We start from the raw sequence: 21,699 nt of genomic DNA on the forward strand, positions 1-21,699 counted from the left end.
AAAATACTCCACAGCACCATAGAATGCATCTGGCATGTAACACCATCACTGATCACCAATGGAGAAGATGCCTGCCAGGATATCACCACAAGGGCATCCACCTCCCGGCCACAGAAAACGGCAACCAACACTACCACCTCCAGGGCAGCCTCGTAGCCCACCTCTACACCCAGTGCGCCTGACACTGTGGACACCCAGCTGCCCACACCTACACCGGTGGAAGGCGAGGCCCAACAACCACTGGCCACCACCGAAGATGACGTGGAGGAGTATGTGGACCAGGAAGGAGTCACGCATGTGGGATGTCCACCCCAAGCCCCGTTCCCACCTCCACCCCAAATTCAGCCCTCACCCACCTACAGCAGTGCCGATCCCTGCCTGCACGATTCTGCCCTGAGTCCCATCCCCGAGGACAGCACTGATAATGCAGGCCCCGTGACAGCACCCTCGACCACCGCTGAACCCACCAACAGCCTTGAGGTATGGCTGGAGAAGATGCCAGCCAGGATACCACCACAAGGGCATCCACCTCCCGGCCACAGAAAACGGCAACCAACACTACCACCTCCAGGGCAGCCTCGCAGCCCACCCCTACACCCAGTGCGCCTGACACTGTGGACACCCAGCTGCCCACACCTACACCGGTTTAAGGCGAGGCCCAACAACCACTGGCCACCACCGAAGATGACATGGAGGAGTATGTGGACCAGGAAGGAGTCATGCATGTGGGATGTCCACACACCCCAAACCCCGTTCCCACCCCCACCCCCACCCCCACCCCAAATTCAGCCCTCACTCACCTACAGCAGTGCCGATCCCTGCCTGCACGATTCCGCCCTGAGCCCCATCCCCGAGGACAGCACTGATAATGCAGGCCCCGTGACAGCACCTTTGACCACCGCTGCACCCACCAACAGCCTTGAGGTATGGCTGGAGAGGGTGGAGGCCAGGCAGGAGTCGATGTTGGACCTGCTGCGCCAATACGTCGCGGATGGCGAGGACACCAGGCGGGAGATAGCCACAGCCATAGCAGGGACCACAGCCGCCATAACGTCCAACACAGCCGTAGTCTATGCCTCGGCAGTGCTGATGAGAGACTGTCTGGGGGCCATCACACAGGTCCTGACATCCATCCTGCTGCACATGCAGCGGCCACGACTTTCAGCAGGCGTGGAAATCCCCACCAATTCCTCACCAGCCACCATACCTGCTTCTTCTGTCCCCATTTCCTCTGGACCCCCCAGCCCCGTGCGTCCTACCAGAAGGAGTGAGAGGCACGCTGAAATGCTGCCCCCGGACAGCAAGAAGTCCAGCAAATAGTGTGGGAGAACAATGAGACTGGCTCAGATGGTGTTGGGGGTGAATGGGAGCATTAGGCGGAATTCACTGGGGGAGTTTGGGAGTTCACTTGTGGGGTATGGGAGTTCACTGGGGGGTTTGGGAGTTCACTGAGGGTTTGGGAGGGGTTGTCACATTTTTGCAGTTTGATTCAATACACCCGTTGTGTGAAAAAACATTTAATGCCTGGACATTGTTCATTTCGTGTGTATCCATTTAATGTATGACGGTGTTCAGTGCCCAACTCCCAACATTCCCTGTGTGCATGTCCACATGGACCCAGTGTGTCACTGACACATATCTATCAAAGTCCCTGTGGTTCAGAAGTATTCGTGAATCGGTGATTGGCGTACTGCATGGCCATCCTGTGCATCAAGGACTGGCAGGGGTGCTGCTTCACCTCCGTCTCCATCCTCATCATCCTCACCCAGTGCATGCTTGTCAATGTCAGGTGGCAGTGGTACATTTCTCCGGATGCACATGTTGTGCAGCATGACACAGGCCATGGTGATCTTTGCCACCTTCTCAGGCCTATAAAGGAGTGCTACACCAGACCTGCTTAGGCAGCGGACCCGCGCCTTCAACAGGCCAAAGGTCTGCTCAATCATAACACAGGTACGGGTGTGAACCCGATTGTACTCCTCTTCATGGCTGTTCCGCTGGTTCCGCACAGGGGTAAGTAGCCACGGCTTCAAGGGATATCCTCCATCACCTGCAGGCGAATGCAAATAGGTGTGTGTCACTTTGAGCTGCCACCTTCAGGATTCACAGTCATGCCCGCAGCTATTTGGTGTGGACATGCACATGTCCCTGTACGTATGCACAAATGTTATCTAGATGCATTCTATACTGCTATGTGGTGTGGTAGTCTGGATGGCGTTGAATAGATGATGCAGGGGGACAAATAATGCATGCTGAGGCAGATGTACTGTGATTGTACGGCAATTTTTCACCTCCCATTTTTGCTGTGTATACTACACTGTGCATGGTCACACTAGCCACATTGGCACAGTTGCGATCCTGTTTAGTCATGCATTGCTTGACATACACATGGTGGCCAGGTTGAGCGTCTTACATGTGGTCATTTATATATGTTAATGGTCAGATGTGTGCCAATGATGTGTCATGTTGGGGTTGGGGGGTTCAGGTCAGGAGTCATTAGCTCTGCGTGCATTCTCCACTCACCGTCCATTCCCACCCAGGTGGAGTATGCATCCCCGCCCATTCCCACCCAGGTGGAGTATGCATTCCCCCCCATTCCCACCCAGGTGGAGTATGCATCCCCTCCCATTCCCACCCATGTGGATTATGCATCCCCCCCACATTCCCACCTAGGTGGAGTATGCAATCCCAACACATCACTACCCCGATGCACTGCCGTAGGCCAGTCAGGCAACTCACCAAGCAGCCAGGCACGTGGTCCAGCATGTCGCTCCATGTGACGGGGTAGCGTGGAGTTACGCAGCACCATGGCATCATGTGTTGATCCAGGAAATCGGGCACAGCAATGTGTGATGATCTTGCTGGAGTCACATACCATCTGCACATTGATGGAGTGGTATTGCTTGCGATTGCGGTACACCGCCTCTATGGCATGGGGGACTACCAATTCAACATGGGTGCAGTCCAGGGCACCAACACAATTGGGCTTGCCTGCCAGTGCATGGAAGCCTACTTTGGTGTTGGCTATCTCCTGGGCAGTCCGTGGTAGGGATATGTGGGTGCTAGAGTGCTTTAGGAGGGCATCCAGCAGTTGGGTCAGCATGCGTGAAAATAGTGATTGTGAAATGCCATGCAGCTGGCCCACTCTGTGCTGGTAGGTACCTGTGGCCAGGAAGTGGAGCACAGACACCACCTTTAGTAGCGGGGGGATGGCAGTGCGTGTTTCTATGAGGCTGGCAATGTCGTTGCCTATCATGTCCACTATGGTGGTGATGGTGTCCCGGTCCAACCGGTACAGGGTGTGGATCTGGTCAGGGGTTAGATTGAATGGGCTGGCTCTGATGCGAGGGATTGGTGGCTGCCTATGAGGTACTACTGGCTGCACTGGTGGTAATTGCTGGGCCTGTCTCACCCTCCTTCTCCTGCGTCTCCTCTGTGCTGCCTGTTGTTGCTGCTGTAGTTGTTGTTGTAGTTGCTGTTGTTGCTGTAGTTGTAGCAGTATAGGCATGTCCTCCAGTGCCATGATTGCAACAGTTAGTGGTAGCATTTTGGTGTAGGAAGGGGTGTGGTGTGTGGCTGTACTCCTTTTATACTGGGCCGGACTCCATTGAGTCCATCTTTGGTGATTGTGTGCACCTGTGATTGCGGATTGCCGTTTACAGGTGGTCCGCGATGCCTGTGTGGCCGCCATTGTGCAGGCCCTGATTACTGGCTCGGGGATGCCGGTATTTGCATGCCCGCGAGGGTTGTGATGTCCTCCTATTACCAGCTTGCCGGTATTTACACCCCGAAGGGGCGCGTGTATGCGCCCATGCCGGTATGAGGGAGCACAGTATGGGCGGTGGCGGTTTGTCGGAATGCCCCGGACCCGTTAACGATGCCGCTATTACCATTCCGCCTTGCTTTTTTCATTACCTCCATTCTCGTAATGAGGCCCAATATCTGTAGTCTTGGTATATTCCCAGGGTCGGATTGGCCCCTCGGCTTTTCGGCCCGTGGCCAGGCCCAAATCGTCCCTGGGGAGTGGGGGCCGGTTTGAAAAAATTGAAAAAACTTTTTATTTAAAAAAAAATGTTTCTATTTTTTTTCAAAAACCTTTTATCCTTCTTAGGTCGATAAATGAGTACCAACACAGGTTGGATGATATTGTATGCATATTTGTTCTATAAAAAAGAGTTAAGCGTAAGTGCTATACAATAACATATTATCATTTGGTCTTGGACGTCTGCTTGCATTCACAGTAATTTGACAATATGGATCTATACACACAGATATTAATGATACATATGGTGATCGATTCTTGTATGAAATGTATATAACCTTAGTGAAATCATAACAATATTTTTCATAGTGTAGTTTACTTAGAAACAAGGCTATTTGATGCCACTTTCTGTTTTGTCAAGGGGTGAAAGGTCGTGTTTCATCGCTTCTCGGGAGGTCACTTTGGCGTAGGGTCAAATGACAGCACTTCTGGTGATGTCATCAGAGGTCAAGGGTCGTGAGGCGAGGGGTGGGCCACATTTATTTGGGTGCCCGGGCCTATTTCTTGTCCCAGTCCAACCCTGTATATTCCTCCCCCATGACCACATGAATCATGTTTGGTGTTTTATATAGCCCCACATACCAGAATTTAAAATTTCAGAGAGCCTAATTTCAGTTCTGAGATAGAGGTAGTGGAAATTCTTTTTTTTTGTCAAAATCTTTTTTATTGAAACATTGATAACATAGAATTCATTCAAAGAAAGACAGATCAATAGCAATGTGCAATATCACTTAGTCCCAGAAGTATTCAGCTTCTAAAGTTCAAGAGTTAAAAAGAATCTACAGTTCCATCTAGGATCTTAATCTTTTCTCGAAAAGGTCCATTGCCCTCGCAACTCTCGGATCTAAAAATAGAGCATTATGCAACAAATATTTACTCTCAGGCCTAATCAGATAATCAACTTCAACAGTTCATAAGTTCAACATTTGTCATTAATCTTACAACTCTGATCAACTTGTAAACAATGCATCAACATTTCATTTTAACGGCTTTGTAATTTCTCTTGTGAATCCGTTTTGTAGCCACCCTTGGGGGTGTAGTATTGCTTTATGTTTCGTAGCGTTCCTGGCAAAAGAAAAGTGTAAGAAGGAGGGAGAGGAGGGAAAAAAAAAATTCTTATCACCATATTTATCCTTGGTTCGCAGCTTTGCCCTCCGGGACCCTGCCGTGTCTCTCGATTTTAGATTCATGTGGGCGAGTGTTTCCATGTTTCAGAGACTTATCAGGGTTGGAGCAGATATTTTACCAGTCTAGGCTGGAAGAACATGTGTTCTTTCTACGTGATCCAGGAAAGGGCCCCAAATGTTTTGGAATTTAGCTGACCGGTTTTCTATAGCAGCTGTCAATTTCTCTACTCCGAGAAGTTCCCATACCTTGGCCCACCAGTACGCGATCTGAGGGCCCTCCCGCTCTTTCCAAAATCGAGCTCGAGTAATGCGAGCTGCCATTAGTAGTTGTGTAATTAGACTCGCTCTGGGACCAGACTGAGGATAGGTCCCGTCATCAGGGGTGTCTCCCAATAACAGCACTAGTGGGTCCATCGGAAGGAGGGTTCCACAAATGTCTTTGATCTTGAACCTGACCTCCAGCCAAAAGGATTGCATGGCCGGGCAATGCCACCATAGGTGCCCCAAATCTCCCATCGCTCAGCAGCCATGCCAACACAACTCAGGGTATTCTACATTCATTGCATGCAATCTCTGTGGCGAAAAGTACCACCGATAACCTATCTTAAGTGCGCATTCCCTGACCCTAGTGCATCTAGAGGCCTTATGTGCCCTGTCCCAGATTCTCTGCTGAGGTGATCTCTTTCCCTAGTTCTCTTTCCCATGCTATCATGTAAGGGAGTTTCTCTCCCTCTGGTACACTTTCGAGAAGGCGATAGGTTGTCGCCACTCTATGCGATCGTTGTCCTTCTGAGACCGTTAACTCTAAGCTGTGGGGGTCCAAATGGCAGCCTTCATTACAACCGAATTAGAAGCCCAGTGTCTGAGTTGGATGTATTTGAATCTCTCTGTCTCTGCGAGGTCGAATTTCTCCTTACATTGAAAGAAGGTCAATGGGCTGTTATCGGCATAGAGCTCTTGCAATCTCAAGGTTCCATTTTGGACCAATTGCAGTATGATTTAGGTTGAAGTCCCGGAGTGAAGGCTGGGTTCTGGGTGATTGGGGTCAGAGGGCCTAATCCCGGGGTGATCCCTCTTAACTTGTAATGTCTGTCCCAGCAGTGTAGTGTAGCTCCTGTAGTTGGGAGAAGAGGTCTCCGGGAGGCCTGAACTTCTCGCGGTATAAAAGGGAGATGGGAAAGGGGAGCGTCTGCGAGCAGTTGTTCAATACCCTGCCATTAGGGGGGGTCGGATTGGATAGCCCAGCCCAGGATGGGGGCAATTTGGGATGCCCTATAGTATCTCAAGATAGAGGGGACCCCCAATCCTCCCAGCTGCCTGCTTCTCGTGAGGATCTTACGCTGAATTCTGGGCGTTTTACGCTGCCAAATAAAGCAGCATATTTCCTTCTGTAAAGCATGTAGGTCCCGCTCTAAAATTTGGACCGGAAGGGCTTGGAATGTGTATAGAAGCCGGGGCAATAGGGTCATTTTAATGGCGTTTATGCGCCCTAACCATGATATTTCATGAAGGGCCCATTTTTGCAGGGATTCCTTTGCATCTTTTATCAGTGAAGGGATGTTGGCTTTCACCAGTCCAGAGTATGTCGGAGTTAGGTGTACGCCCAGGTAAGTGATTTTGGAGTTTCCCCAGCTAAGAGCGAAAGTGTTCTGTAGGGCGTTTAGGACCTGTGAGGATTCTGACAAGTTCAGGCCCTTTGACTTGGCCTTGTTTATTGTGTATCCTGAGATCTGCGCAAAACAGTCAAGCAGGCTCATAAGTGGGGGGACCGAGGTTTGAGCCTCCTTTAGGAAACAAAGCACATCATCTGCATAGAGCGCTACTTTATGAATCTGGTCTTCTACTTCGAACCCTTGGATCTCGGGGTGGAGGCAGATGTGTTGGGTCAGCGGTTCCATTGCCAAGGCAAAGACCAATGGCGACAGGGGGCACCCTTGCCTGGTTCCCCTGCCGAGGGGTATCTGTGGTGTCCAATGTGTATTGACTCGTACTCTGGTGGAGGGAATTTGAAAATTGGACAGCACCAACTTAGAGAATTGTGGCCAAAGCCAAAACCTTCCAGGACCAGTTGCAGATAGTCCCACGACATGCTATCAAAGGCCCGATGTGCATCTAGGGAGAGCAATGAAAATGGGCCTGAGGTAATAAGTCAATTGCTCTCCGGATGTTATCATGGGCTGCCCGGCCCTGGATAAAACCCGTCTGGTCCCTATTTATTATTGTGGGTAGCACTTCCCCCAGTCGCTGCGCTATAATTTTACTGAACAGCTTGGCATCCGTGTTAAGCAAGGCTATGGGCCGGTAGGATGCGCAATCCTATGGATCTTTCCCTGGTTTTAAGATTAAGGTAGTGTTTGATTCTGCCATGGACGGAGTGACCGACCCGGAATCCCATACCACGTTAAATAATCTTGTGAGGCGCGGTATGAGTTCCTTGGTAAAGGTTTTGTAGAACTTGTTTGTGAATCCGTCTGGGCCCGGAGCTTTGCCCACAGGGAGGGCTTTGATAGCGCATTCGACTTCTTCTGTGCATATTGGGGCTTCTAAGGATTCTAAAAGCGCTTGTGGCAGCCGAGGGAGATCCGCCTTAGTTATGAACTCTTTGGCAGCCTGTGGGTCCCCTTTATGTGGGGTCGCATGTTCCCTGAAGAATTCTTCTATAATACGGCGTTTACCCTCGTCAGAATAGGTGCTTTTGTCTGATATGTCCCACAGAGAATCTATTCTATTTTGTTTGGTTTGTTTACCCAATTTGGCTGCCAAAAGTTTATTAGTTTTATTTCCCTTCGTATAAAAGAATTGCTTAGTGCGCATCATCCCATAGGCCGCCCTCCCCATGTGATGCGTTTCGAGGGCTTTCTTCGCCTTCCTCATGTCTCGCCGAGCCCGCCGAGAGGGTTTCTTTTTATGTGCTTCCTCTAGTCTCCGGACTTCCCCCTCCAACTGTTCCTGCAGTAAACCCCGGGCTCTCCCTCGTTGTGCTGCTTGTTCTATTAAATGACCCCTAAACACTGCCTTACTAGCATCCCAGATCGTGCCCCAGCTCACCTCCCCGGTATCATTCTCTACATAGTACAACTCTATAGTTTCTCTGATGTGGGTACGCACCGCTGGGTCATCTAATAGAAATTCATTCAGTCTCCATGGGGGTTTTGTACGGGGGAGAGGCTGAAGGGAAGTTATTGACAATAGGACTGGGGAGTGGTCTGCCAGCACTTCTGGGAGAATGTCCACCTCTAATACATTTTCAATGAGCGTATCTGCCAACATAAACATGTCCAGCCTCGAAAACCCCCCATGAACTGCTGAGAAATATGTGTAATCCCTTTCATCTCGATGACAAAATCTCCATACCTCAATCAGAGAGTGGTCTTTCAGTAGTGCGGTAAGGGCCCCAAAGTTGTTCCTGTCATGGGGTGTTGGGGCCAGTGTTTTATCGACCAAAGGGTTAATCACCGCATTAAAGTCTCCCCCTAGTATCACTTCTCCTTCTGCGTGGTCAAATATGGCTTTCGAGAGTTTCATAAAGAATCGGTCTTGATTAGTGTTTGGAGCATAAATAGAGACCAGTGTTACCCTTCGGCCATCTAAAGTGGCGTTCACCAACAGAAACCTTCCCTCTTCATCTCGGACCGTTCCCAAGGTCCTGAATGTGATCCCCTTGCGGACCAAGATGGCAACCCATCGTTTTTTCAGCCCACTAGAGGCAAAGAATTTAGTGGGGTATAACTTATCATTTAAGCGGAATTCATCCTCCGGTTTTAAGTGGGTCTCTTGGAGGAACAAGAAGGATGCGTCTATGGATTTCAGTCTGTGGAGGAGGGATTTATGTTTCAAAGGGGAATTCAGGCCTTGTACATTAAGTGATATAAATTTATAGTTAAGGGCTGCCATATTGTGGTCGTTCGGGTTCTCGCCTCAAAACAGTAGAAAAATTCATTAGGTCAGTCATTTGATCCCGTATGAAAAAGGATTGTGATGAGTGAGACCATAAAATCCCTTCCGAGGTTCCCCGGTAGGGTCATAAACATGAAATATAAAACAATAAGTAGGACAAAAACAGAAAAAGCCGATTAAATCTACTATTATCAACCAAAATTGCGCATTTTCCGGTCCTTTCAATAGTTTAACCAGATTAAAAGTCTAGCGGGGCGCCATCCATTCCGGCGCCCAAGTCAATTATTAATAACAGAGTTTTCTGACACTCAACTCTAACTCAACAAGAGGTGAAGAACAGCGGGGGTTATCCTAAACTCCCGCAGATTTCCCATGTGGTGTGATGGTTCCCCTCCAGCCCCCGGGCAGGGTTACAAACAAGGCATCCCCGGAGCAAACAACCGGGGTTTGAAGTAGGCGACCATCCACTCTCAATAAAGAATGTACCTCTCACGCTCAGACCGCTCAGGTCACCGCCCAAATTTTTCCTTCTATTGATGCTGGGGTGGAGTTTTCTCCCGGCACCTCGGCTATTTTATTGGGACTGGAATCTCGATGTGAGTTTCCCGTGGTTTGTGGTCATCGCCGGGATCTCCCCCGTCCCGTTTTTGCTGGCTGGCGTAGGGTAGAGCCCTTGGTCTCTTGGGGCTGGGGACCGGAGTCAGATTCCACGGATGAGTCGGCCATCAAGCTTTTAGCTTCTTCCTCTGTGGAGATTATGTGATGTTGTGTCATGATCTCTGCTTCTAAAAGGTCAGGGTTTTCCCAACTCCCTTGGAAGCAGATTCATAACCCAGGTTCCGAGTGCCAACCAGTCCCAATTGGGACCTTTTGGACCCAGTCCTGGCGCCAGTGGCACCAGGCTCATAAATATGCCCAGTCCCAGCGCTGGAAGCGCCGGGCTCATAATGCTTGGGTGGACTTCCCTGCAGCAGACCATGCTGCTTACTTGCCTGCCAGTTGAGCCTCTGATCCTCTTCTGTTTGGAACTACTTTTCCTGTTGGGTGGGGCAGGAGCCACTCCCTAGGTTCAGAACACTGGAACTCTTCTGGAAAGCAGGAACTCTTTTCTTACCTAGGCGTGGCTGTGGAAGGAGACACCTAAGCACTACAGGAGGCTATTTAAACCACACCCGATGGATGAATCTTGCTTTGCGTTATTCTGCATCCTCTGCAGCAGAACGCTCATCGTGTCTTCTGCATCTGATCCTGGGCCTAAGGAAAAAGGCTTACCATCCTGAATCCAGTCTTCAGCAACACCTATAAAGACAAGAAAGAACAGGTTAGCATTACGGTCTTCAGTGACAGCTCTTCACTTACCTGGGCCATCGGCTGTCACCAACGCCTCGCGCTGCATTCTGAAAGACAAAGGCTTACCTACTCTTCGTGCGCTCCGGAGGTCTTCACACTGCATTCCGGCATCTGAAAGACAAAAGCTTACCAACTCTTCGCACGCTCCGGAGGCCTTGGGCGCTGCATCCCGCATCTGAAAGACAAAACAAGGTGCGTTTAAAGACATTGAGGAACTTTAATACTCACGTGCCATTACTCCTTTCCACATCTAACCCAGTGGGTATTCCGGCACCCTGCAGCCGCTCCGAACTTGTACCTGCAAAATAAAAAGACAGTTAGAGCGCATCGTGAAGCAGGCAACAAGCGCTTACTTACATGCTTCCAGGCGCTTCTATTCATCACACGGGCTCCATCTTCAACTCACTTCAGCCCGTCATCCACCATCGCCGGAACCCTGCAAAACAAGAGACATCATTACTAAAGACTTTAAAGACATTAGAATTACTCGAAACTTACCGTTCGTGCAGTAAACGACGGACAGCAGTCCTCTTATCCAGTGAAGAAACTGGTTACAGCACCCTGCCCCGAGGCAGATGGAGAGCACGGCGTTCACTTACCTAAGACATCTTACCCTTCGAGTCAAACATACAGTGCACAGAGGTCCAGCCCAAAGAGCCAGCCGTGTGTTACACATCACCTTTGAAGATACGGTGTACGCCCAGTCAAGACCGGCGCCTCTACGGGAATCAGGTGAGCGTTACATGTTGATTGTGGAGTTCAAACATCAGCTTGCAGGGGAACCCCCAACGGTAGCGAAACTTTCGGGCTCTCAACCAGGATGTTACCCTCTGTAGGCGTTGTCTGCACGCCAAAGTATAGGGAGCCAAGTCCTGAAAGAATTGGATCTTTGTGCCCTGGAAAGTTATGGAGTCTGCATCCCTGACTGCCGCCATGATGTCTTCTTTCTGATGGTAGAAGTGCACGTGGGTGAGCACATCTGGGAGTAGATTTTTCCTCATTTGAGCTGATGAGTACACCCGGTGGGTTCTATCTAATTTTATCTCTTCATTCGGATGGAGTGCCAAGAGGGTTCTAAACATAGTTTCTACATATTCAGCCAGATCTCGATCATCTATCTGCCGGGGAATCCCCGAAGGCGCACGTTGTTCCGTCTCAATCTGTTTTCTAAATCGGCTTGTTATGCCCAGATATCCTCAGGGTGTTCCTCGATGGCCTTTACCCCTCCTGTCAGGGCTTTGTTATCATGGGATTGCACACAGGTTACATTTTCGAGGTCGGTGACTCTGGACTCCAAACGCCCTAAGTGGGACGTAAGGTCTGCCAGTGACTGAGCCAGGGAGTCCTTGGAGGTCTTAATTTCTTTTTTGATCTCCTGAGTGATGTCATGTTTAAACAACTTCAACATACCCTCTAGTTCTTCCCTGGACATTGCCATCTCGGAGATCGGTTTAGCGGTCGAAGCTGGGAGGATTTCAGTGACAATGTGAGTGGAGGGTGGATTCCCCGGCTGTGTTGTCAGATAGGACTGAATGCCGTGTGCTTTCTTTCTCACCTCTGTTTTGGGCATCCCTTGGTGATATTGCAGGTATCGCCCACTTGATTATGCCGGCTGCCAGGAGTTTTCAAGGTAAGAGGCGTGCAGGGGCTCATTGTGATTAAACCCAGTGAAGTATGGGGATGTTTCGGTGGGTTTAATGTATGGAAAGGCTGATGTGATCCCAATCCCTGGTCCAGGGACCTCTTATAATGATCTGGCACCTATAACACACCACTCCCGCTCCATATTCAGACACTCACCGGGCCTTATGCATATGTCCGCTGGATTTCCCGCCTCACCTTCAGCGCCTCGCATTCGGGGTGCCTTCTCCCTGCGTGGGCCACCTCCGCCCCTCAGAGCCTACTTGTGGTGTGCCGGGGAGGTTTTCTCCCTCTCTGACTCCGTGCCGAGGGTTGCTCTTTCCTCAGTATATTAGGGTGATGGGCTTTTCGCAGTCCGCCCGTAATCAGCTCGTGTTCGATTTCCTTCAAGGGATTTCCTGGGTTCCGACCGTGGCCACAGTCGGGGGCCCTGTACCGCCGCTCGTGTCACCCTGAGCGGAGCTCCAGGGGCCAGCGCCGTGCCACTCCTGAGCACTGAGGTCCAGGACAGGCACCTCCCATTTAATGCAACGCTCTTCCCAGGGGCCCCGGCTGCTGCACTCTCCACCAAAAGCGTAGCTCCAGGATGCCAGCGTTATGCTACGTCCTGATCTCCGCCGCCGAGGACAACAGGGGAAGCGGGTTACGCTATGTCTCTGGGGATCTTTCAGCGAAGCCGAGGGTCTGCTGGCCTCCGTTACGCTCACCCCACTGGTCGCTCGTCGCTCCTCCGCCACCGCACCCTGGGTTTCGCTCCCTTCGAGCCGATTCAACTCGGGACCCAGGCTTTAGTATTGATTATTCCTGGGCGTTGATGGCGTTCGGCGGATCGCGTCCTCTGCGCGGCTAGGTCCTTCCTCTTACCAGGGGTGATCTAGGCACGCACCGCCATTTTGTTGTTGGCCCCGGTCAGTTCTCCGGCAAGCTTTCGGCGTCCCGAATTATGTTCATATCAGGGAGTTTGAAGATCTAAATCCCATCAAAGGGATCAGCTTCCTTTCTTCTTCCCTCCGGAGTCAGAATCAGGTGAAAACTCTCTAAACGGTTGAAATGACATGATTCGGGCATTACAGAGCGGAGCACACGGGAAACACGGCCGCATTGCATGCTTCGTAGCCACACCACCAGTGGAAATTCTTTTACTGCCACATTTTTTGGCAGTAACAGAATTGATTGCTGGAGGTAAATCCTCCACTTTCTCTCCAGAAATCTTCAGATTTACCACACGGTAATAACTCCAGCGGTAAACATGCCATAAAGCCCCTTGATATATGCAGTCCAAAAATGGCGAATTGTCACCACTTGTAACCCCGTAGTAGCTCCACCGTACCAAGTTTAGTTTGACAGTAAATCAGTAGATTTACTGCAAAATTACCACAAAACTCGTAATGATGGCCACAGCCCTTAGTTACAGGTGTTACTAATTACCATTACTCACATTGTAATACTCCATTTATAACTCCATTTATAACCACAGAAGAATGGAGGAAGTAGTCGGCCAGGAGGAGTATCGAACCCTTGTCGTAGCAGCAGTTCTTAATCGGATCCGTGCGTTATGTGTAGTGCCACATAGCTGACTTCCACCTCAGAAGCAAACTTGAACATTTTGTACATCTGACCCATTAAGCTTTAACCCTTCTGGTGCTAAGGACGTGTAGGCCATGTTCTCAGACTTGTGTTTGCAGTGCTACAGACGTAAACTATATATTTTTGCTGGGTTAGCACTACTGCCGAATGTTTGTCTCGTATAAGGAGTTAAATGTCTTCCAGTGGTGTTCTAATGCTCATTTTATACATATTTAGGGTAAAAGCTGCATGGCTATGCTGGTATGACACCAGCTGGCCCGAGGTCCAATTTAGCTTCTGGTAGCTGTTAGTTTCTAGTGTTCATGTAGGACGCAAGCAGGAGCTAAATAGCTCGCACAGTTTTTTAATCCCTGCTTAAGTATCCAGAATCCTATAGAAAAACTGTTTACAGACAGTGGACTTTTAGGGGTATTGTAGCTGTGTATATTATTAGATGGAACAGGCCAAATGTTTTATTATATGCTTACTGAAGATTGAATGCCGTTGTCTTTCTCCTTCCACTTTCCAGGACCAGGTCCTTTTCCTGCAGTCATTGACTTGTACGGGACTGCTGGTGGTCTCCCAGAGTACAGGGCGAGCCTCTTCGCGAACCGAGGATTTATGACGTTGGCGCTGGCTTACTTTGGTTTCGAGGACCTCCCCCAAGGTCTAGATGGGCTACACCTGGACTATTTCGGAGCGGCTGTGGAGTTTCTGCAGATGCAGCCGCAGGTACACGTTCTTATGTTATTATCCAGCTTCCGCTTTCCAAAGCGAAGCCCTGTGATCAAGACGATTTTACGTTTGTGCACGTCCACCGCAGACCGCACAGTGGGGACTGCTTACCTGTTGTGGGCTGCATGGTGCCTCTTTCCGCACTGGCATTTTTGCACGGGAGAAGGCGGACAGCGTCATGGCAGCAGGTCCGGCAGTGGCAGTCTATTGTGGGCGTTGCGTTGTCCTCTATGTTTGTTGTGCCAAATCATGCTGTTAGCCGCGTCCCCTAAGGACCCTCTTAGTTCCTGTCTCGGTTTACTGGTTGCCATGGCAACACGCACACGCTGACTTCCCAAAAGCCAAAATACCAGATTCCACTGTTTAGCACTGCGGTCTCAATGCTCCAGTAGTCCCTGCCCTTTGCACTGACTCCTGTTTTTACTTATTACCTTTTTGTTCCCTGGTCTGCCTTTCTAACCAGCCTTCTTTCCTTTCTCTGTACTGGTTTAGGCCCTTGTCTCCCTGATTTCCTTGCTCTCCTTCCTTGGCCCCTTTTTGTTCCCTTTCTGGATCTGCTCTTTCACCCTGTCAGGTCTCCCTGTATCTGAATCTGTTGTTGTTGTTTGCTGCTGCCTGGCATGTGTCTGCCAGTGTCCATTTCTCATCACTGCTTGATTTGGCTCCACTTCTCCGTACATTGCACTGTCCTGGTGCCATGTAAATCAGGCGAAGCCAGACTCGTGGTACTGGGAGGGGTCTTGGGGAGAGGGGATTGCTGGGTTTCTACCCATTCAAGAGATTTTCAGGGCTACCTCTGTGTGCTATATCACACGATGGCCGAACAAGATGGAAACCTGAGGAAGCGGAATCAAGACCAAAGGTAAACCAAGCAAATGCAACATAGTCGTTAACAGATTGAGATGCCTAAACAACGTAACAGAGATGCATCCTGTCCCAGAACTCTGTGATTAGGTACAAGCTCTCCGTTTGGAAATGACAAACATACGCCAGGAAAAAGCTGCTCTGAAGCAGGCCATGCAGCAAGGGGCAACCTCAGGATTTTCTAAGGCAGCAGATTCCCCAACGTCATCAATGAGATTCAATGGTGATCCTTCATGGCTGTCTGAATTTGTAACCACTTTTAAGTACACTTTACTTCTACCTATGCAATTTCGGTTAGAGAAAGCCAAAATAGGGTAAATATTGGGCAACCTCACGGACAGTGCCTTAGCATGGGCTCCAGTGAACATTTTATCCAACAGCCCTATCCTGAATGACTTCAACAAATTCGAGAAGGTGTTTCTAGAAGCCTTTTGCTCTCCCAATTTAGTGGCATGCACTCAGAATCAGTTGGTGGACAAAAGCAACGAGCATACGACCTCCTTATGCAGCTCAGTAGGTTTTGCCAGTTTTCTGCTGATTTGCAATGGAAATTACCCAAAAGACACTATTGCGATGAGGCCTCCGGGATGAATATAAGGACGAATTGGTATGTGCCCATGAGCTCGACTCATTGCAGGCTTTAATCGATCAGGTGAAGAAGAAAGGTGTGGAGAAAGAAAAAGAACTGACCCGAGCGGATCACTACCCAGACAAACTTCACCATTTGTCTACCTCAGGTACAAGAACAAGTGAAGGAGCCTATGCAACTTGGTGTAGAGAGGGGTCCATTGTCTGAAGCAGAAAATAAACCTTGTCGTGCCACTCGTCTATGTTTGTGCTGTGGTGGTTCTTGCCACTTCCTTGGGACGTACCCGCTAGGTCCCCCGAAACCATCTGTAAAATGATGGGCTCGCCCTCTGAGGAGAAGGTGACGGTACGCCCAGTTTCTTCTGAAGTCCTTCCTGTACCTTCCTCTAAGGATCTGGTCCCCATGACTCCAGCCTGGCTTTTTGTGGTGTTGGTTCGAATTACATGGGAAGCAAAACAAGTCGAGACCTTTGCATTGGTGGATTCCTGGCGCCAGGGAACTACGTGGACATACTCTTCGCTCAGTCTCAGGCCAATACCTTATGTGACAAAATGGAAGCCACCCACATTGAAGTCATTGATGGCACTCTCCTTGCATCCGCAACCAGTGACCCAACATATCATGCCCTTCGGGGGGTACATATCAGCGAACACAGTGAACAACTGATTTCAGATGCCATACAGTCACCTGCCTTTCCCATTGTGTTGGGTCTCCCCTGGCTCCAATATCATAACATCTACATTAACTGGTCCACCCGAACAATGTTCTTTTGTTCCAACCCATGTACCAGTTCTTGTTGTTCAGGACTGCCCGGTATCGCGATGAAGGAAGGGTTGCCTAGGGCGATGCACAATCCATGTATAGGAGTTTTGCCCGATCCATATCGGCACCGTAGTTCCGTCTTTGCAGACCCCGCTCCGATCCCATTACCACCGCATTATATTCATGATTGTGCCATAGACCTCCTTTCGGATTGCCCTATACCGCATGGCAAGATCTATTCATTGGCTCTGCATGAATGTCAGGTGCTTCGTCAGTATCTGGATGACAGTTTTGCCAAAGGATACATTGTCCGTTCTAGTTCTCCAGCTGGAGCACCCTTGTTTTTTTGTGCTGAAGGAGGGCACGCTGCGGCCATGTATCGATTATAGAGATTTGAATGACATCACCAAGAATGACAGGTACCCGTTAAACCTAATTCGTGACATCATGGAGTCACTCTGATATGCATCCATTTTCACGAAGCTGGATCTGCGTGGTGTGCACCATTTGGTACGCAGAAAACCTGTTGATGAATGGAAGACCACCTTTGGGGCATTTTGAATACCGCGTAATGCCTTTTGGTCCAAGTAACGCCCATGCGGTCTTCCAGCGTTTTAAGTACCACATTTTTGCCAGTTTTACTGGGAATATCTGACTGGGTATACTTGGACAACATCCTAATATTCTTGTCTTCCCTGAATCGTCTGATCAAGCACATTCAGAATGTACTATCCAGACTGGCAGAGAACCATCTTTATGCTAAACTTGAAAAGTGCTTTTTTCACCAGACCCAAATAGAGTTTCTGGGATATATGATTGGTGAGGACGGAATTCACATGCATCCCTGCAAGATACAAGCCATGCATGACTGGAATACTCCTCAATCTGTAAAAGCCTTGCAAAGATTCATAGGGTTGGCCAATTTCTATCCTCAATTCATACCCGGTTTCCCTCATCTTTCAGCTGATTTGACTAAATTGGTGAGCCCTAATCACCCATTCCACTGGGATCAAAAGGCAGAGGAGGCATTCCAGTGTCACATCATCCCATTGGTAGACAACAATTTATTGTTGAAACTGAAGCCTCTTGTACGGCCATTAGAGCAGCTCTTTTGAACACCCCATTGCATATTATTCATGACAAATGACACGCAGTGAACTTAATTACGCTATAATCGAGAGAGAACTACTGATGATGAAAGAAGCTTTCTCTGAATGGAGGCATCATCTACTCAGTGAGGCATTTCAAGTAGAAGTACGCCCGGACCATCAGAACCTGCAATTTCTCTGATCTATGCAATGTAAAAGCAGCTGTCGGGCCAGGTGGGTCTTTTTCTTTGCTCAATATGACTTCCATATCACCTATATTCCGGAATCTGAAAATATCCGTGCTGATGCTTTATCTCGCTCCTTGGAGATGTACAACCTGGCTGAAGAAACACCATATGCCATCATCCAGGCTCAATTTGCTGGACTGCTGATGTTCGCTCCATACAACAGGAAACGGACAGTGATCCTAATCTTTCTTGTTTCATGGAACATGTCGATGTGGTGTTCAAGGACGGTATCCTACTTCAAGCCAATCGCCTCTATTTACTTACCAATGACATGCGTTCCTAAGCCTTGACGGGATATTTATAACGTGCTTAATACCCAGAGGTTTCAAAGCGCGGACCCGGGGATCCAACCTGTATTGTTCCGTGTGGTCTTGCTTCCAAGGCCAGCACATTGCCCTTGAGCTATCCTCCCGAGACAAGCTATCCTCCCGAGACCGTCTCGGGAGCTATCCTCCCGAGACGGAAAGCCACCATTTCTTTGGCATTGGTCATAGAGGCAGAAAAGCTACCCCAGACCTCTTAGCAAGACTATATTGGCTCCTGCCCTGGCTGATTTTTGCAACCACTCCTATCTTTTTCTCTACCTGTGGTGTACCCCAGAGATCTAACCTCTCTTCCTGGCTTTTCAACCAGTACCTGGCACTCCTTGCCCACCGCATTGCCGCTCTCTGCCCCAACTTTCAGTGCTATGCGGATGATACACAGCTCATTTTCAGGCTACCCTCGGCCTCCCCCTCCCCTTCCCTCATCTCTGACTGTCTGTCTGCTATCCAGGATTGGTGTGCTGCCAGTGACCTCTGCCTTAATGCCAGTAAGACTGAAATCCTACTCATCGGCACACCCACTCCCGCCTTCCATTCAGCCCTCTGGCCGGCCTCTCTTGGCCCACTTCCTGTCCCCACCTGCAAGGCAAAAAATCTTGGGGTTATCTTTGACTCCACACTATCCTTCTCTTCTCACATCTCTGACGTCTCTAAGAAGTCACGCTACCAGCTGCACCTCCTCAGAGGTATTCTTCCTTTCCTCTCCTTCCCCCAGAAGCTCACCTTCTCCAGAGCCCTGGTTCTCTCTAGGCTGGACTATTGTAACAGCCTCTATCTAAATCTGCCTGCCACTACTTTCCGCCCTCTGCAATTTATCCAGAACAGGACTGCGAGACTTGTCCTTGGCCTCAAGCCCAGGGATCATATCTCTCTAGGACTGAAATATCTGCACTGGCTCCCAGTGGCTGCGAGGATTAAGTTCAAAACCCTCTGCATTGTCCACAAGGCCTACTGGGGCCTGGGGCCGAAATACCTTCAACTCTCTCTTCCCAAATATCTTCCTTCTCGAGCTCTTCGCTCATCTGCCTCCAACTCCCTCAGTGTCAGTCGCTTCTCTAAGCAACGAGTTGGTGGTAGATCTCTCTCTTCGGCAGGGGCCTCTCTCTGGAACAACCTTCCTGCCTCCCTGAAACCTGAGGAGAACCATCTCCGGTTCCGTAAGAACCTCAAAACCTTCCTCTTTGCTTCGGCTTTCTCTCCCTCTCTCCCCTGCTGAATTCCTGGCTGAATCTGCACTGGTCAAAACTACCTGCCCACCCTCTCTGATCCGGATGCAGGCACCGCCAGTTGCACACCTGCACTGCCTTCCCTGGCAACCCTGCACCTAGGGACTGTTTCTGTCACCCTACAGTCCCCCTAACAGCACTTATGTCTGCACTTACCTTGCACTTGCCACCATCTGGCTGTTTTTATTATCGAATTTATTCTACTACCCCTTGTACTGCACTTTCCCCTCTCCTTTCCCCCCTCGCACTTCTCCCCTTCCCCTCTCCCATGCACTTGCGCGATCTGAATGCCACCGGGCCTAGTAGGATCGTTGTCTGTCTTCCCTTTGTTCCCCCCCTTGCCCCGTCGTGCCTTAAAACACTTGTGTATAGGTGCGTTATAAATGCCATATCATATCATACCTGCTATATCCAAACATATACAACAACATGCAGACTGGTGCCCAGTGTGTGCCCAGACTGAAACGGAAAGCAAAAGAACTGTAGGTCTCCTGCATCCACCTGAATTACCACTTCGACATTGGCACACCATTGCCATGGACCTCATCACTGACTTACCAGACTCTTGTGGTTTCACCGCCATCATGGTCGTTGTGGACTGTTTCACCAAAACCGCAAACTTCATTGCGTTGCCCAAAATACCTACATCATCGCAAATGGCTCAATCTTTCTTCCATGGAATCTGCCCACTACATAGTCTGCTTAGTAAGTTCATCTTTGTGGTCCCATCCAACGTGCCTTGAGCTCAGGTTATCATCCACAGAGCAATGGCCAGACTGAGATGACTAATCAAACACTGGAAAACTAACTCTGATGCTACGCCAATGCCACACAAGATAACTAGGCACAGTTTCTGGATATGGCTGAGGTAGAATATAACAACTCTGTTCATTCAGCGATCAAATGCAGTCGCTTCTTCTGGTCTCATGGCCAGCATCCTGTTCTGCTACCTGAGCACCCTCTTCCCTCTGGTTCCATTCCATCAGCCAATGCCTTGGTGACAGCTCCCCAGGAACAACACTGCAAGGCAACCAGATATTGCAGGCAGCACAGAACTACAGCAGAACACAGGCTGACAAAAAGCAGACCCGTGAACCTCTCTATTATGTGGGTTCTCAAGTTTGGCTGTCATCCAAGAATCTGCCTTAGTCCAATTTGGCAACCAAACTTTCTCCATGTTTTTTGGGTTCCTTTCGTATCGTCAGTCGTATTTCCTCTATGGCTTTTCGCATGCACCTTCCTCCATTTTGGCGCATCCACCCGTTTTTTCATGTCTCTCTTCAATCACTTGTTACCTGATCTTTATGGTCATTCTCCGCCTATGCCGCTGCCTCTTTTGGTCCATGGTCGGCTGGAATTCAAGGTCCAGTCCATCTGCAATTCCCAGTGGCGCTGGGGTCGCCTTTACTATCTCATTGACTGTAAGGGTTATGCCCACTTTGACCGCTCTTAGAAACCTGCCTCTCACGTCCATGCTTCCTGGTTGCTTCAGGCTTTTTCTTCTGGTTTTCCTTGGAAGCCTGGGTCCCCTGATGGGAGGGCGGGAGGGATACACTGCGCCTCTATTCGCGCTGGCATTTTCACCATGGGAGAAGGTTTATGGCCGCAGGTCGGGGGTCAGAAGTCTGTTGTGGGTGCTGCAGTGTCCTCCATGTTTGTTGGACCACATCACAGTGGTAGCCATGCCCCCTTACACCGCTCTTCGTTCCTGGCTCTGTTTACTGGTTGGCATGGTGACATGCACACGCTGCCTTCCTGGAAGCCATAATACCTGCTTCCAGTATTTAGCAGTGCATCTCGGCGCTCCGGTAGTGCCTGCCCTGTGCTGTGACACATGTTGTAACTCATTACCTTTTGTTCCCTGGTCTACCTTTCTAACCAGCCTTCTTTCCTTTCTCTGTACTGGTTCAGGCCCTTGTCTCCCTGATTTCCTTCCTTACTTGGGCCCCCTTTTTCCCTTTTTGGATTCTGCAATTCCTTCTGCTCTTTTTCCATTGAGCCTTTCACACTATCCAGTCTCCCCATGTCTGATTCTGCTGTTCTCCGCTGCCATCTGCACATTGCCAACCTGTGTCATGCACTTCACCTGCCAGTGTCCTGCAAGTCGTCTACCATTGTCCATTTCTCATCACTGCTTGACTTGGCTCCCCTGTCAGTGCTTTGCACTGTCCTGGTACTACGTAAATCAGGGAAAGCCAGGTGGTACTGGGATGGAATTCCTGGGTTCTTACCCACTTGGGG

At 49.6% G+C, this 21,699-nt stretch overlaps 1 protein-coding gene across 1 annotated transcript in view; it reads left to right on the forward strand.

Annotated features, from left to right (window-relative positions):
• Nucleotides 1-21,699, forward strand: part of LOC138527553 (acyl-coenzyme A thioesterase 1-like) — a 150,366-nt gene that overhangs the window by 99,026 nt on the left and 29,641 nt on the right. Inside the window, exon 2 of the mRNA XM_069638808.1 lies at nucleotides 14,153-14,355. Within this exon, the coding sequence (XP_069494909.1) occupies nucleotides 14,153-14,355 (203 nt within the window). The remainder of the gene's footprint in view (nucleotides 1-14,152; nucleotides 14,356-21,699) is intronic.

The sequence above is a fragment of the Ambystoma mexicanum genome, chromosome 14, assembly GCF_040938575.1.
Source record: "Ambystoma mexicanum isolate Mex_15411 chromosome 14, UKY_AmexF1_1, whole genome shotgun sequence".
In the NCBI taxonomy this organism is placed as follows: Eukaryota; Metazoa; Chordata; class Amphibia; order Caudata; family Ambystomatidae; genus Ambystoma; species Ambystoma mexicanum.